This window comes from Musca autumnalis, unplaced genomic scaffold, assembly GCF_047663935.1.
Source record: "Musca autumnalis isolate F117 unplaced genomic scaffold, ASM4766393v1 scaffold_2, whole genome shotgun sequence".
Lineage (NCBI taxonomy): Eukaryota > Metazoa > Arthropoda > Insecta > Diptera > Muscidae > Musca > Musca autumnalis.
In genome coordinates, this window is record NW_027411755.1 from 35,596,812 (window position 1) to 35,612,574 (window position 15,763).

At 32.8% G+C, this 15,763-nt stretch overlaps 1 protein-coding gene across 1 annotated transcript in view; it reads left to right on the forward strand.

Annotated features, from left to right (window-relative positions):
• The first annotated feature begins 10,442 nt into the window (after window positions 1-10,442).
• The window catches only part of LOC141393916 (venom dipeptidyl peptidase 4), a 45,612-nt gene continuing 40,291 nt past the window's right edge, over window positions 10,443-15,763 (forward strand). Inside the window, exon 1 of the mRNA XM_073967543.1 lies at window positions 10,443-10,886. Coding sequence (XP_073823644.1) covers window positions 10,706-10,886 — 181 coding nt within the window. The 5' untranslated portion in view covers window positions 10,443-10,705. The remainder of the gene's footprint in view (window positions 10,887-15,763) is intronic.

Consider the following 15,763-nt stretch of genomic DNA (forward strand, 5'->3'; position numbering starts at 1 on the left):
ATACATTTCAACGGCCAAATATCCGTTAATGTATAAAAACACATTTGCATTTGAAAAACGATAAGTTCTAGGACAGAGAAGCCATTACATAGTCGATACGTCCGAAGATTTGCTTTACCACCAATGAAACCAGGTAACGTAATTTGGTGACTATGTGGGTTCGAGTCCATGGCTTTCCTTTTTCACTTGCAAATAATTTCAGATCATTAAGCTTAACTCTAAACGAGAAAATTAATAAAAACAATTGATTTTCAATGCAAATTGTAGCTCTGTTCCTTTACGTGCAATAATCTTCAAGTTTTGCTACTTTTTACTCGAAAAGCGTTCTTTTACTTCTGACACCATACAATTCATATGTGAGCAGTTTACAACTTTTACTACTTTTGCCGGTTTTACCATTTTCAAAAGTAAAGGAACAGACCATGTGTCTCAGAGCTCTCTCTCCTACATGAATATGGGCTCTCTTTTACAGCATTGCCATATTGAAATACCTAAATTCAGTTTAAATTTCCTTTGATTTTGTGCATTAAGAATGTGGATAATACCCTAGACCAGGGACGAGCTTCTTTGCTTAGATCGTATAGTGAGGGCGCCCACTGAGTTGTTTTTGCATTTGCTTCTCTCTCTCACGTACAGTGTAAATAAATGAAAACAAACAAAAACATAATGTGGTTGTTGCTTTTTTCACTCATACGTTCATACATGTCTTCGCTTTGGTTGTATTTCTGTGGTCGTCGCCACGGTTGCCACCAGTTAAAAAAATTGTCTACCAAAATTGTCCGAAAATGTTACCAAAAAGTTACCAACAAATTAAATTTGCCATTTCGTTTGTTACACATCGAACTATGTCCGTGTTTAGACACACAAATTTTGCGGGAAAGTAAATTCAGTTTTTAGGCAATAGGGGGTAGGAAAGAGTATTGAGGAGCTCTTTCCTCTCCGCTCTCTCCCAAAAAACTCAATTTACTTTCCCGAGAAATTTGTGTGTCTAAACACAGACTATGCATCGGAAACCCTGTAAAATGTATGTATGTATGTATATTTTCTAGATCAAGACATATTTACAGTGTTTTATTTAACTTGCTTTGGTGTCCGTTTAATTCAAATCTGGTAACTCATTTTTAACACAGTTGACCAATCGAACTAAAACTTTGCACACTTTTCAGATTTGGATGACAATACAAGAATATGAAACCAAAACCAATATGTGTAAATTTTTTCCTATAGCCCCCATATAGCGTTACCACCCGATTTAGTCCAAATCTAGTAACTCATTTTTAACGCAGTTGCAGTTGACCAATCGAACTAAAACTTTGCACACTTTCTGATTTGGATGACAATACATGAATATGAGTCCATTTTTTCCTATAGCCACCATATATTTTGTCTACATTTTTAGCCCGAATTAGCTGTCATTTGGATTTTGGGATTCCCAATGATAAAGACATTTCCCAACCAAAAATTGTGAATTTAGGTCCAGGCTTTGGTATAGCCCCCATATATCGGCACCACCCGATTTCACTCTGAGGATTTAATCTTCATTTTTAACCCGAATTCTCTGTAACTTTGCATTTGAAGTTCCCAGTGGTACAGAAACTTCTCCACCAAATATTGTGGACATAGGTCCAGGTTTTGGCATAGCCCCCATATAGCGGTACCACCCGATTTCAAGTGCTTTAGAAATTGTATCCTAATTTTTAGACCGAATTGGCTGTAACTTGGCATTTGGAGTTCCCAATAGTATAGAAGTTTCTTACAGAAACTTAAGTTTCAGTGTTTTATTTTTAAATGCATTTATGCTATGTTTACATTTACGAAATCCACTCGATTTCATCTGTCAAATCCATAGGTTAAACGTCAAATGAAATCCAATGGATTTCAGATGAGATTTCATTTGACGTTTGAGCTATGGAATTGACAGATGAAATCGAGTGGATTTTGTAAATGTAAACTTAGCATTAAACCTAGATTTCGATTTCGAATGTCAATTCCATAGCATATACGACAAATAAAATCGAGTTGATTTAAAACTTGGATTTATTTGACATATACGCAATGAAATTAACATTTTAAATCGAGTGGATTTATAAATCTAAACGTATTCTTAGCCTCAATAAATATATTTTTTCTCATGATGGAATCTCTCAAAATTAAACGCTTGTATTTAAATTAAAAATGGTGAAAAAATTATGAGAAATAATATATTTTTTGAGGCTAAGCGAAAATTATTTTCTAGTTTTAAGTGCATATAACGGTTCCTCCAGATTTTTGGTATTTTGAGGATTTTAGCTAAAATTTTTCACCGAACTGCCTGTAATTTGACAGTTGAGTTCCTAGTAACAATGAAATATCACCTTCAAAAACTGTGAACAGTTTTGGAATATCCCCCATATAACGTTACCTCCAAATTTTCGGTATTTTGAGGATTGTAGCTACAAATTTTGACCGAACTATTTGTAAGCCGACATTTGAGGTTCCCAGTGGTCACACAACATCTCCACCAAAAGCCACCCCCTCTTTAAATTGACTCAACTATCTGTAATTCGAAGAACTATCCACATTGATACATCTCTTGGTAGAGCCCCCATATAACGGTATCTCCCGATTTTCGGTTTTTTGGATTTTAGCTACAATTTTTGATCCAAGTATCTGCAATTCGACATTTTAGTTTCCCAGTGGTCACAAAACTTCTCCACCAAAAACATATACACGGTATAAAAAGTTCGGCCGGCCGAACATACCACGTTTTTACTTGTTTCTAAATTATTTTTTATTAATAAGTCAGTTTGGTGTAGAGAGAGGTGAGGCATATGGTAACCCTTTGCCTCTCAATACCCTCTCTCACCTACAAACTGACAATTGCCGCAAGGAAAATTGCTTAATGTAAATATGGTCTAAGGTAAATGCATGAATTAAAACAACAAATTTACAAAAACAACATTGTTGTTATTGAAAATTTATGGTATGTTCCAGAACTGCAAGAATCTACTAATTTTCACATAAAGGAAAAAATGTTATGGTAGTAAAAAATAGTAGCTAATTGCAGGTTCTGGAACAGACCAAATGAAAAGAAGTATTTTAAGGTCGCAAATTTCGATGTTTCAAATTTCATGAGTAGACCCTATTGTATTTTGAAAACCAATGGTATGTTCCAGTACTGCAAGAATTTTTACTACTTTTTTCGATAACATACTCGTAAAGGAAAAAATGTTATCGTAATAAAAAATAGTAGCTTCTTGCAGTTTCTGGAATAAAGCATTTATAGTTTGTTCAATCAAATCTTAAAAAATGGCCTGTTCCCGTACTTTATAAAGTGGTAAAAGTCGTAAAAGTTGTAAAAGTCGTAAACGATTTTAATATAAATTTTGTGTACAGGAACGCAAAATGTGTAAAAGTGGTAAAAATTGTAAAAACTTTTTAGTTCTGGAACAGAGCTAAAGTTACCAAACCAAAAACGAAGTTACCAAGTTACCAAACATATAAAAAGTTACCAAATTTGGTAATATTCTACCAACTGTGGCAACCGTGGTCGTCGCTGCCCTAGACAGACGGCAGCGTTAATTTGCATTAGCTGTGTCTGGTTACCCTAAAATTTGTAACAATTTGTACCAATTGTTGCTGGAAGTCGTCTGTTAATACAAAAAACCAGCAAAAGAGAGCGATTCGAGAGAGACATTTTGACAGTTCTTTCACTGAGAGCTTGCAAATTCTTGATGGACAAATTTCTTCTAGCAAGCACTTGCAAGCTCTTCTTCTTCCTGAAAACAATCAATCATCTGTTTTTAATTTGTTGTTGATTTATGTTTGTGGAAATTAAAAACAATTTTATTGTGGAAATAGCAATCCTAATTGTGTTGTTTTATGGAAAACAAATTTGTAAAGTGGAAAAATACTTTTTTGTTTCATTTTCTTTTTTATTTTTATAAAAATACAACGTGTTTGATTCCTTTATTGGCGGACAAATTGTCTGTTTTGGCAAGCCAGCTGATTGCTTGCTGGTTTTTGCTGGGAAGGTGTCTGTTTACTTTTTACAATTTTCTAGCAAAAGAGAACAAAAACCCCTTACTCTCTGAGAAAGTTCTTGCTGGAAAATTTTTGCTGGGAAAGTAACCAGACAGACTTATTAACTGCCTTAATTCAAATTAATTCGTGCATTATCCACATTCTTAATGCACAAAATGAAAGGAAATTTAAACTGAATTTAGCAATTTCAATATGGCAATGCTGTTGAAAATCAATTGTCTTTTGTCAAATTTCCATGTTTAAGAAAATAAATAAAGAAAAGCAAATCAGAAATTTTCGCGTTTCTTCAAAATAAGTAGTGGTCTTTCGCGAGTAGAATAGCAGTTAATCGTTTTTAACGCCTTCTAACAAATCTGTTTTTAAAATTTTTATTTTCACAAAAATTGTCATTACCCACCATACCAATTCTATCGAAAATAATATCTTCCTCAAATGTTCCTTTAGAGTTTTGCGACATTTTTAATATTAAAAGGACTCAAAAATATCGCGAATAAATTAAATTTATTTTTGCATTATCGTGGTGAAAGGGTCAATGGTAGATAGTGTATTTGTTTCGCATATTTTGGCGAACTTTTGTAAAACTTTATGAAATGGTCTGCTGGGTACAAACAAACAACACAAACAGCTGTTTCATAAATGCAGAAACTATCGTCTGTCAGGGTGAAAAATTAATTCAAATTAGGACATTTTTAATGCAAATTAACTCTGCCGTCTGTCTAGGGTATAATGCACGAATTAATTTGAATTAAGGCAGTTAATGCAAATTAACGCTGCCGTCTGTCTAGGGTATAAGCTAGTTAGCACCATCTGACAGAAGGGAAGCGTACTCGATGGAACGTAGGGCGCTCACGTCCCGTCCACAAGAAAGTGGATAAAACTTTGAGCTCAAATTATAGGGCCATAAGTCTGCTCCCTGGGTGTCACCGTGGTTCAATGACAATGGATGCCCGGGTTCGATTTCTAAGCCCGGCAACATCACATTTTCAACGGTGGCAAAAATACCCCTCGGCGTAATCTTGGCTATACTTACTGAGTAAACTTCTCTACAAGTGGTGTCTTAAGACACGCCGTTCAGACACGGCTATATTTACAAGTGAGTTAAAACGAAAAATTGAAATATAAGTAACATTTTCATTTATTTTAAGTGAATTGTTTAATATTATATACATACGTTTTTTGGTGTTTGAGTACTTATAATGGCAAAAAATACTACAAAACAGCAATTTGAAATGCTGGTTGAAAAAATGGAAGCCCACCCAAACGTAGCTCGTGGAGTCAGGCTTTTTGGCGAAACTAAGGCCACTAAGGCAGAGTGTGGATTCATTTTAAAGCTACAATAAAGAGAAAATTAGCTAATAATAAGAATACCGCAACTACACCAACGTTTACACAATTTTTCCTCTATTGACAGCAACACTTCACTGATACCACGGCAATGTGGGTTGAGCCATACCGAGGTAAAAGTCATTGCCATGGGATCTTTGAAAACTTCTTTTTGGAAGCCGAAAATAGCAATTAAACCTAAATTATAAACAATTATTTTGATGATTGTTGGAAACAAAACAGCTACTCACAATCCTGATGCTACGTTAAGTATATCTCCACCATCATTAAAAATGGTTCCACTGGCTTATAATTTTAGAAAAATATTCCTTTTGTTTACAATTAATTATTCAAATCAAAGTAAAAAACGCTCCGCTACATCGCCGATAACTTGTTATCGGCGATTATTTTCTATCACTTTACGTAATACAAATTTTAAAATTTGTCGCAGAGACGACTGACAACGCGACACGACTCGTGTAGCAATACGGAATCGACCCATAAGTCTCATATCATTGAGGTAATATGAAGCAGCGTGCACTCATTGACATTGAGAGTAGTCTTCCTTGTTCCGTCTGGGATGTCTGAGGGACAATTATATATTTTCATTGATCTTGGATTTTTTAAACGAATATTTTTCATTGATCGTGGATTTTATAGACGAATATTTTTTCATTGATCGTGGAATTTTAAACGAATATTTTTCATTGATCGTGGATTTTTTAAAAAAATATTTGTTAATTGATCGTGGATTTTTTACAGAATATTTTTTCATTGATCGTGGATTATTTAAAGAATATTTTTTCATTGATCGTGGATTATTTAAAGAATATTTTTTCATTGATCGTGGATTATTTAAAGAATATTTTTTTCAAAAATCAAGGATTTTTGAAGAATATTTTTTCAAAAATCAAGGATTTTTTAAATTTTTTTTTTCATTGATCGTGGATTTTTTACAGAATATTTTAGATTGATCGTGGATTTTTTTTAAGAATATTTTTTCATTGATCGTGGATTTTTAAAGAACATTTTCGAAACGTGGATTTTTAAAGAATATTTTCGAAACGTGGATTTTTAAAGAATATTTTCGAAACGTGGATTTTTAAAGAATATTTTCGAAACGTGGATTTTTAAAGAATATTTTCGAAACGTGGATTTTTAAAGAATATTTTCGAAACGTGGATTTTTAAAGAATGTTTTCGAAACGTGGATGTTTAAAGAATATTTTCGAAACGTGGATTTTTAAAGAATATTTTCGAAACGTGGATTTTTAAAGAATATTTTCGAAACGTGGATTTTTAAAGAATATTTTCGAAACGTGGATTTTTAAAGAATGTTTTCGGAACGTGGATTTTTAAAGAATATTTTCGAAACGTGGATGTTTAAAGAATATTTTCGAAACGTGGATTTTTAAAGAATGTTTTCGAAACGTGGATTTTTAAAGAATATTTTCGAAACGTGGATGTTTAAAGAATATTTTCGAAACGTGGATTTTTAAAGAATATTTTCGAAACGTGGATTTTTAAAGAATATTTTCGAAACGTGGATTTTTAAAGAATATTTTCGAAACGTGGATTTTTAAAGAATATTTTCGAAACGTGGATTTTTAAAGAATATTTTCGAAAGGTGGATTTTTAAAGAATATTTTCGAAACGTGGATTTTTAAAGAATATTTTCGAAACGTGGATTTTTAAAGAATATTTTCGAAACGTGCCTTTTTAAAGAATATTTTCGAAACGTGGATTTTTAAAGAATATTTTCGGAACGTGGATTTTTAAAGAATATTTTCGAAACGTGGATTTTTAAAGGAGATTTTCAAAACGTGGATTGTTTTAACAATATCTTCAAAACATGGATTTTTTAGGCAATATTTTCAGAACGTGGATTTTTTAAACAATATTTTCAAAACGTGGATTTTTTAAACAATAATTTCAAAACGTGGATTTTTTAGACAATATTTTCAAAACGTTAATTGTTTAAACAATATTTTCAAAACGTTAATTGTTTAAACAATATTTTCAAAACGTGGATTTTTTAAACAGTATCTTTAAAACATGGATTTTTTAAACAAAATTTTCAAAAGGTGGATTTTTTAAACAATATTTTCAAAACGTGGATTTTGTAAACAACATTTTCAAAACATGGATTTTTTAAATAATATTTTCAATACGTGGATTTTTTAAACAACATTTCAAAACGTTGATTTTTTCCACAATATTTGCAAAACGTGGATTTTTTCAACAGTATTTGCAAAACGTGATTTTTTTAAACAATATTTTCAAAACGTGCATTTTTTAAAAAATATTTTCAAAACATGATTTTTTTAAAGAATATTTTCTAAACGTGGATTTTTAAAGAATATTTTCAAAATTCTATTTTCTTTAGAAAAAATCCTCAGGTCCTTGAGTACACTTATTTATATAGAAAAAAATTCATCAGGTCCCTGATGACACTTTTTTCTATAGAAAAAAATTCATCAGGTCCCTGATGACACTTTTTTCTATAGAAAAAATTCCTCAGGTCCCTGAGGACACTTTTTTCTATAGAAAAATATTCCTCAGGTCCCTGAGGACACTTTTTTCTATAGAAAAAATTTCCTCAGGTCCCTGAGGACACTTTTTTCTATAGAAAAAAAATCAGCAGGTCCCTGAGGACACTTTCTTCTATAGAAAAAATTCCTCAGGTCCCTGAGGACACTTTTTTCTATAGGAAAAAATTCCTCAGGTCCCTGAGGACACTTTTTTCTATAGAAAAAAATTCCTCAGGTCTCTGAGGACACTTTTTTCTATAGAAAAAATTTCCTCAGGTCCCTGAGGACACCTTTTTCCATAGAAAAAATTTCCTCCTCATGGAGGTTCTCGCAGATCTGGAAGGCCAAAGTTTCGTTGGAGCGAACAAGTGAAACGAGATATCACAAAGCTACATATCCCAGATTGGGAAAATACAGCAGCAAACAGAGAGGATTGGAGATTTTTTCTTAGTTCGGCTTATGGAACAAATGTTCTGTAAAAGGCCAGCTAAGTAAGTAAGTAACGGACCTGAGGATTTTTTTCTATAGAAAAAATTTGCTCAGGTCCCTGAGGACACTTTTTTCTATAGAACAAAATTCCTCAGGTCCCTGAGGACAATTTTTTCTATAGAACAAAATTCCTCAGGTCCCTGAGGACAATTTTTTCTATAGAACAAAATTCCTCAGGTCCCTGAGGACAATTTTTTCTATAGAACAAAATTCCTCAGGTCCCTGAGGACAATTTTTTCTATGGAACAAAATTCCTCAGGTCCCTGAGGACAATTTTTTCTATAGAACAAAATTCCTCAGGTCCCTGAGGACACTTTTTTCTATAGAAAAAAATTCCTCAGGTCCCTGAGGACACTTTTTTCTACAGAAAAAAAATCCTCAGGTCCCTGAGGACACTGTTTTCTATAGAAAAAAAAATCCTCAGGTCCCTGAGGACACTTTTTTCTATAGAAAAAAAATCCTCAGGTCCCTGAGGACACTTTTTTCTATAGAAAAAAAATCCTCAGGTCCCTGAGGACACTTTTTTCTATAGAAAAAAATTCCTCAGGTCCCTGAGGACACTTTTTTCTATAGAAAAAAATCCTCAGGTCCCTGAGGACACTTTTTTCTATAGAAAAAAATCCTCAGGTCCCTGAGGACACTTTTTTCTATAGAAAAAAATTCCTCAGGTCCCTGAGGACACTTTTTTCTATAGAAAAAAATTCCTCAGGTCCTTGAGGACACTTTTTTCTATAGAAAAAAATCGTCAGGTTCCTTATGACACTTTTTTCTATAGAAAAAATCCCCAGGTCCCTAAAGGACATTATTTTCTATAGGAAACAAATCCTCAGGTCCCTGAGGAAACTTTTTTCTATTGGAAAACAATTCGTCAGGTCCCCGAGAAAAAATTCTTCAGGTTACTGAGGCCTTTTTTCTATAGAAAATAATTCCTCAGGTCCCTGAGGACTCTATAGAAAAAAATTCCTCAGTTCCATGAGGACACTTTTTTCTATAGAAAAAAATGCCTCAGGTCCCTGAGCACACTTTTTTCTATAGAAACAAATTCCTCAGGTCCCTGAGGACACTTTTTCTTTAGGAAAAAAAATTCTCAGGTCGTCGAGGTCACTTTTTTCAATAGAAAAAATTCCTCAGTTCCCTGAGGACACTTTTTTCTATAGAAAAAAATTCGTCAGGTCTCTGAGGACAATTTTTGCTATAGAAAAAAGTTCCTCAGGTCCATGAGGACAATTTTTGCTATAGAAAAAAGTTCCTCAGGTCCATGAGGTCACTTTTTCTATAGAGAACAAATTCCCGTCTATAAATACTCCCTTCAGCTCGTCTATAAAACGCCCTTCAGCTATAGAGATTCCCTTCATCCCGTCTATAGACTTCTTTGAATATAATTTGCCTCCCTTTCAAGGTTATTAAAGCCCGTTTCGGTTTCAATAAAGACTTCAAATTTCGTACGTTTGTCAATGCAAGACAAACATTCGATGTTCTTTATCTAATAATTTTATGTGTGTTTTTAATTAAATAAATTATTGATAAACCGAAATATTATTGATTTTATTAATTACTTCATTTAAAATAAATAAAATATTAATAAACAATTGTATAAATAAACGTATATAAATTGTTAATATTCCAACCTTCTGCTTTCAATTATCGACAATGGATTCTATTGGTTGGAATCGTCCTCCAAGGGGAATTTATGTAGATAGGTAGGAGGTAGCAGATAGGTGTCTATAGTCTTTGAAAGCATCCACTCATATTGACTTCTTTGGATTCCAATAAAAATATTTAAAAATACCTACAATTTTATTCGAATATTTATATTTAAGGAATCCATATTTTTAAATGCGTTTTCCTTAATCTTTGAAATGTTGGATTTTTCGTTTTTTAGTTAACGCATTGTTTAGGTTTCCACTCACACTAGCGCAAGTTATAATCTGCAAATGTGTGTTTTTGGCCATCACTGGTTTAAAGTAAAAACTCCCCACATATTTTCCCCACATTACCCAACAATAATCTGTCAACTCCCTGCATTTTTATAACAGCTGACGATCGTTACGTTGTGAATAAAAGAAACCACCGACAAGCATTCTCTGCGAGTTCGCCGTTAGCTTTCGTTTGGGACGTCTCTTGATCATCGTTGTTCTTCTCTTCACTTGTCCGACGGTTGTTTTACTTCATTTTTGATTTGAATTACATTTGTGTGTGCGTCGTGTAAATTTGTTTTTAAAAACATTACTTACGGTCAGTGTCTCCCTTCTTATTTTGAAATACCAAAGTGAAGTGTAATTGAAATTCGTAACCGATATAAAAAAATTCCGATAAAAACAAAAAAATACAAAAAACGCCATGCAGTTTTCAAAATTGCTGGCACTCTGTGCAATTATTTTCTGCTGTTATCATTTTGTGCCGGTTGTTGGTGTTCCCTTACAGGGACGTGCAGATAATACCACCAAGAAACCATGGGATCTTATTGAGGCATTATCAGCTCCGGGGTCAATACGGGGTTCCAATATTACATGGATAACAGGTAAGTGGTATTAAGACGGCCGTAATAACATGTCAAACATGTGTACATCCTACCTACAAACATATTTAAGTGTGCTTGTGACTTCTTCAAAACATTTGTAGACATATGTATGTTCAAATTAGATACACTGTGTGTAGGTGGGAAACCCAAAAGTGTTTTGTGGTTGCTTTTGTTAATGACCCATTATTGTTTGCCTTTTTTTTTAAAGAACAACCATATTTGTTAAATAAATTTTGCAATCATTTCTTAAAAATATGACAGTTAAATATTAAATTGATCCATAGATGGGAAGGTAAAAGAAATGAATAGCTCCACCTGTTCGAGAAATTATTATCGAATCACATTTTCTTTTATCAATCTTTGGCTGTTAATGACCTGTTAATTGCTTTAGCTTATCTATTTTTGGTGTAATTCAGACGTGGAGTTGAATGAATTTGTATAAATTATAAAAAGTTTTGGAAGGGACTTTTTGTAGACGAGCTGAAGGAAGTCTTTCTAGACAGGTTAAAAATATTCTTAAAAATTCCAGGTTATGAAAATATTTTGTAAAAAAACAAATTTTGAATTAAAAATATTGTTTAAAAAATCCACATTTTTAAAAAATTGTTTAAAAAAATCCACGTTTTTAAAATATTGTTAAAAAAATCCCCGTTTTGAAACTATTGTTTAAAAAAAAAAAACAAGTTTTGGAAACATTGTTTAAAAATCCACTTTTTTAAAATATTGTTAAAAAATCCACGTTTTCAAAATATTGTTTGAAAAAACACGTTTTCAAAATATTGTTTAAAAAATCAACGTTTTGAAAATACTGTTAAAAAACCAAATACTGTTTAAAAAATCCAAGTATTGAAAATATTCTGTAAAAATCCAAGTTTTGAAAATATTCTGTAAAAAATCAATGTTTTGAAAATATTCTATAAAAATCTATGTACTGAAAATATCGTTTAAATAATCTAAGTATTGAAAATATTCTTTAAAAAAACTACGGTTTGGCAAATGTTCTTTTAAAAATTAAAGTTTTGGAAAATATTCTTTAAAAAATCCACGTTTAGAAAATATTTTTTAAAAATCCATGTTTTAAAAATATCCTTTAAAAACCCACGTTTTGAAAACATTCTTTAAAAAACCACGTTCTGAAAATTTTCTTTAAAAAAATCCACGTTTTGAAAATATTCTTTAAAAAATTCACCATTTGAAAATATTCTTTAAAAAATCCACGTATTGAAAATATTCTTTAAAAATTGGGGGTATATTAAAGACGAGCTTAAAAACTCCACGTTTTGAAAATATTCTGTAAAAAATACAAAATTTGAATACATTCTTTAAAAAATATTGTTTAAAAAATCTACGTTTTTAAAATATTGTTAACAAAAATCCACGATTTGAAAATATTCTTTAAAAAATCCACGTTTTCAAAATATTTTTTAAAAAATCCACGCATTGAAAATTTTCTTTAAAAATCCAAAAATTTTCTTTAAAATCTTGTTTCTTTAAAATATTGTTAACAAAAACCCACATTTTGAAAATATTGCTTTAAAATCAACGTTTTGAAAATGTTATTTAAAAAAATCCACGATTTGAAAATATTTTTTAAAAAATGCACTTTGGAAAATATTGTTTTGAAAATAGTGTTTAAAAAATCCGGGATTTGAAAGTGTTGTTTAAAAAATCCACGTTTTGAAAGTGTTGTTTAAAAAATCCACGTTTTGAAAATGTTGTTTAAAAAATGCACGTTATAAAATATTGTTTAAAAAATCCAAGTTTGGAAAATGCTGTTTCAAAAATCCACGTTTTGAAAATGCTGTTTAAAAAATGCACGTTTAGAAAATATTGTTTAAATAATCTAAGTATTGAAAATTATCTTTAACAATAACCACATTTTGAAAATATCCTTTAAAAAAATCCACGCTTTGAAAAGATTCTTTAAAAAATCCACGTTTTGAAAATATTCTTTAAAAAATCCACGTTTTGAAAATATTCTTTAAAAAATCCACGTTTTGAAAATATTCTTTAAAAACTCCACGTTTTGAAAATATTCTTCAAAAATCCAGGTTTTGAAAATATTCTTTAAAAACCACGTTTTGAAAATATTCTTTAAAAAAACACCCTTTGGAAATATTTTTTAAAAAAATCCACGTTTTAAAAATATTCTTTAAAAATTGGGGGTATATTAAAGACGAGCTGAAGGGAATCTATTATAGACGAGTTTTCGATAGGAAAAAGTGTCCTCAAAGACCCTAGGATTTTTTCTATAGACCTCAGGGACCTGAGGAATTTTTTTCTATAGAAAAAAGTGTCCTCAGGGACCTGAGGATTTTTTTTGTATAGAAAAAAGTGTCCTCGGGAACCTGAAGAATTTTTTTCTATAGAAAAAAGTGTCCTCAGGGACCTGAGGAATTTTTTTCTATAGAAAAAAGTGTCCTCAGGACCTGAGGAATTTTTTTCTATAGAAAAAAGTGTCCTCAGGACCTGAGGAATTTTTTTCTATAGAAAAAAGTGTCCTCAGGGACCTGAGGAATTTTTTTCTATAGAAAAAAGTGTCGATTCTATAGAAAAAAATTCCTCAGGTGACTGAAGACACTTTCGTATAAAAAAAACAAAATTTTATCAGGTCCCTGAGGACACTTTTTTCTATAGAAAAAAATTCCTCAGGTCCCTAAGGACACTTTTCTATAGAAAACATAATATTATCAGGACCCTGAGGACATTTTTATACCCTACACCACTATGTGGGGAGGGTATTATAAGTTGGTTTTGGCCAAAAAGTTTGTAACGCATCGAAATAATGGCCGTAGACCCATACTTATATATACCAAAATGAATGTCTCGACGAGCTGAGTCGATCTGGCTATGTGTGTCCGTCCGTCAGGCCGTCCGTCTGTCCAACTTTTTATTTTTGCGATTTGAGTTATAATGACGAATATCACAGCTTTGGTTGGGGATCTTCCAAAAGCAAAGCCTGACTATGAAAGAAGAATATCCCACCTTTACAATGATTCAAAGCAGGTTTGCGTAGGTGGCCAAATAACGGAGATATAGCAATAGTCGGTAATACATCCCATTTTTAATTTTTTTCAAAATCGCGCTACAGGTCGCAATTTCGATCGGATCGTCACGAAATTTTGGGAGTTAATGGGGTTCCCACAGAGGAAGAAGCCTATTGATTTTGATGGTGGTCGGATAATATTCAGGGGTCGGAATGGGCAAAAACTTATTTGGAGAAAAGGTCAACGTTTTATTTCAAAGCCAATAGCTCTGTTTCTTTAAGAGGTATATCAAAAGCAAAACCTGGCAAGGAAAGTAGAAAAAATCAGCTCTACAACGATGTACAGTAGGCTGTCGTAGGTGGTCAAACAACAGAGATATCGCAATAGTCGGTAATGCATCCCATTTTCCGATTTTTTTGTAATCACGCTGCAGGTCGCAATTTTCACGAATTTTTTGGGAGTTGATGCGCGTCCCTCAGAGGAAGAAGCCTATTAAGTTTGGTGATGGTCGGATAATATTCAGGAGTCGGAATAAGCAAAAAGCTTATGTGGAGAAAAGTCAACGTTTTTTTCTTATGCTTCTGGTAGGAGTATTCCAAAAAGAAAGCCCGCCAATGGTAGAAGAAAATATCTCCTTTATATTGATGCAAAGTATGTTGGTGTAGGTGGGCAAACAACCGAGATATCGCAAAAGTCAGTAATATATCCATTTTTTAATTTTTTGTAATCACGCTACGGGTTGGAATTTTGATCGGATAGTCACGAGATTTTAGGGGTAGATGCTGGCTCCACAGAGGAAAAAGCCTATTGATTGTGGTGATAGTCGGATTATATTTAGGAGTCGGAATGGGGAAAAACTCATGTGGAGACAAATTCAAAGTTTTATTCTTTGTGAATATATCGGCTTCTAGTAGGGGTCGGTAGAAGAAGAAAATATTACCTTTAAATTGGTGTAAAGTAGGTTGGCGAAGGTGGCCAAACAAGGGATATACCACAATGCATCCAATTCTTCCATTTTTTGCAATCACGCTACAGGTCGCAATTTTGATCGGATGGTCACGAAATTTTGGTTGCTTATGGGGGTCCCGAGAGAAAGATGCATATAATGTTAGATGGCATTCGGATTATATTGTCTAAAAGAAATGTTTATCAGTGAAAAACTTATGCACAGAGGGTAGTGGTGTAGGGTAACACATGGTCGGCCCTGTCCCGACTATAGCCTTTGCTCACTTGTTTTCTATAGAAAAAAATTCCTCAGGTCCCTGCGGACACTTTTTTCTATAGAAAAAAATTACTCAGGTGAATGAAGACACTTCCGTATAAAAAAACAAAATATCAACAGGTCCCTGAAGACACTTTTTATACCCTCAGCCTTTAGGCTAAAGAGGGTATTTACACTTAGATACGACCAAAAATGTGCCTCATCGAAATAATGTTTTTAGACCCCAAGTATGTTTATACGATATCCGTTTCAGACAATTTTGAGTCGATCTAGCAATGTCCGTCCGTCTGTCTGTCTGGCTGCAGCGCACGATAACTCTCGAACGGATCAATCGATTCGGTTCAAATTTTGGGTATCGAAATATTTTGTCCAGATTTGATTTAAGTTCGAAGATGGGCCATATCGGTCCACTCCTTCAGGTACCTCCCCCGCAAAAGTTCAAAAATGTTCGGAAAAATTGTCCGCACGATAACTCTTGAAGGGAGTAACCGAATTAGTCCATACTTTGTACATCGTGTAATTTCTACCAAACTTAGTTGAGGTTCTAATATGGACTCAATCGGTCCACTCCTTCGGGTACCTCCCACACAAAATTTCGGAAAAGTTCGAATCGCTTTGATTTTTGTTTACGCAAGTTGTATTCGCTGTCCTCTATACGACGCTGTAAG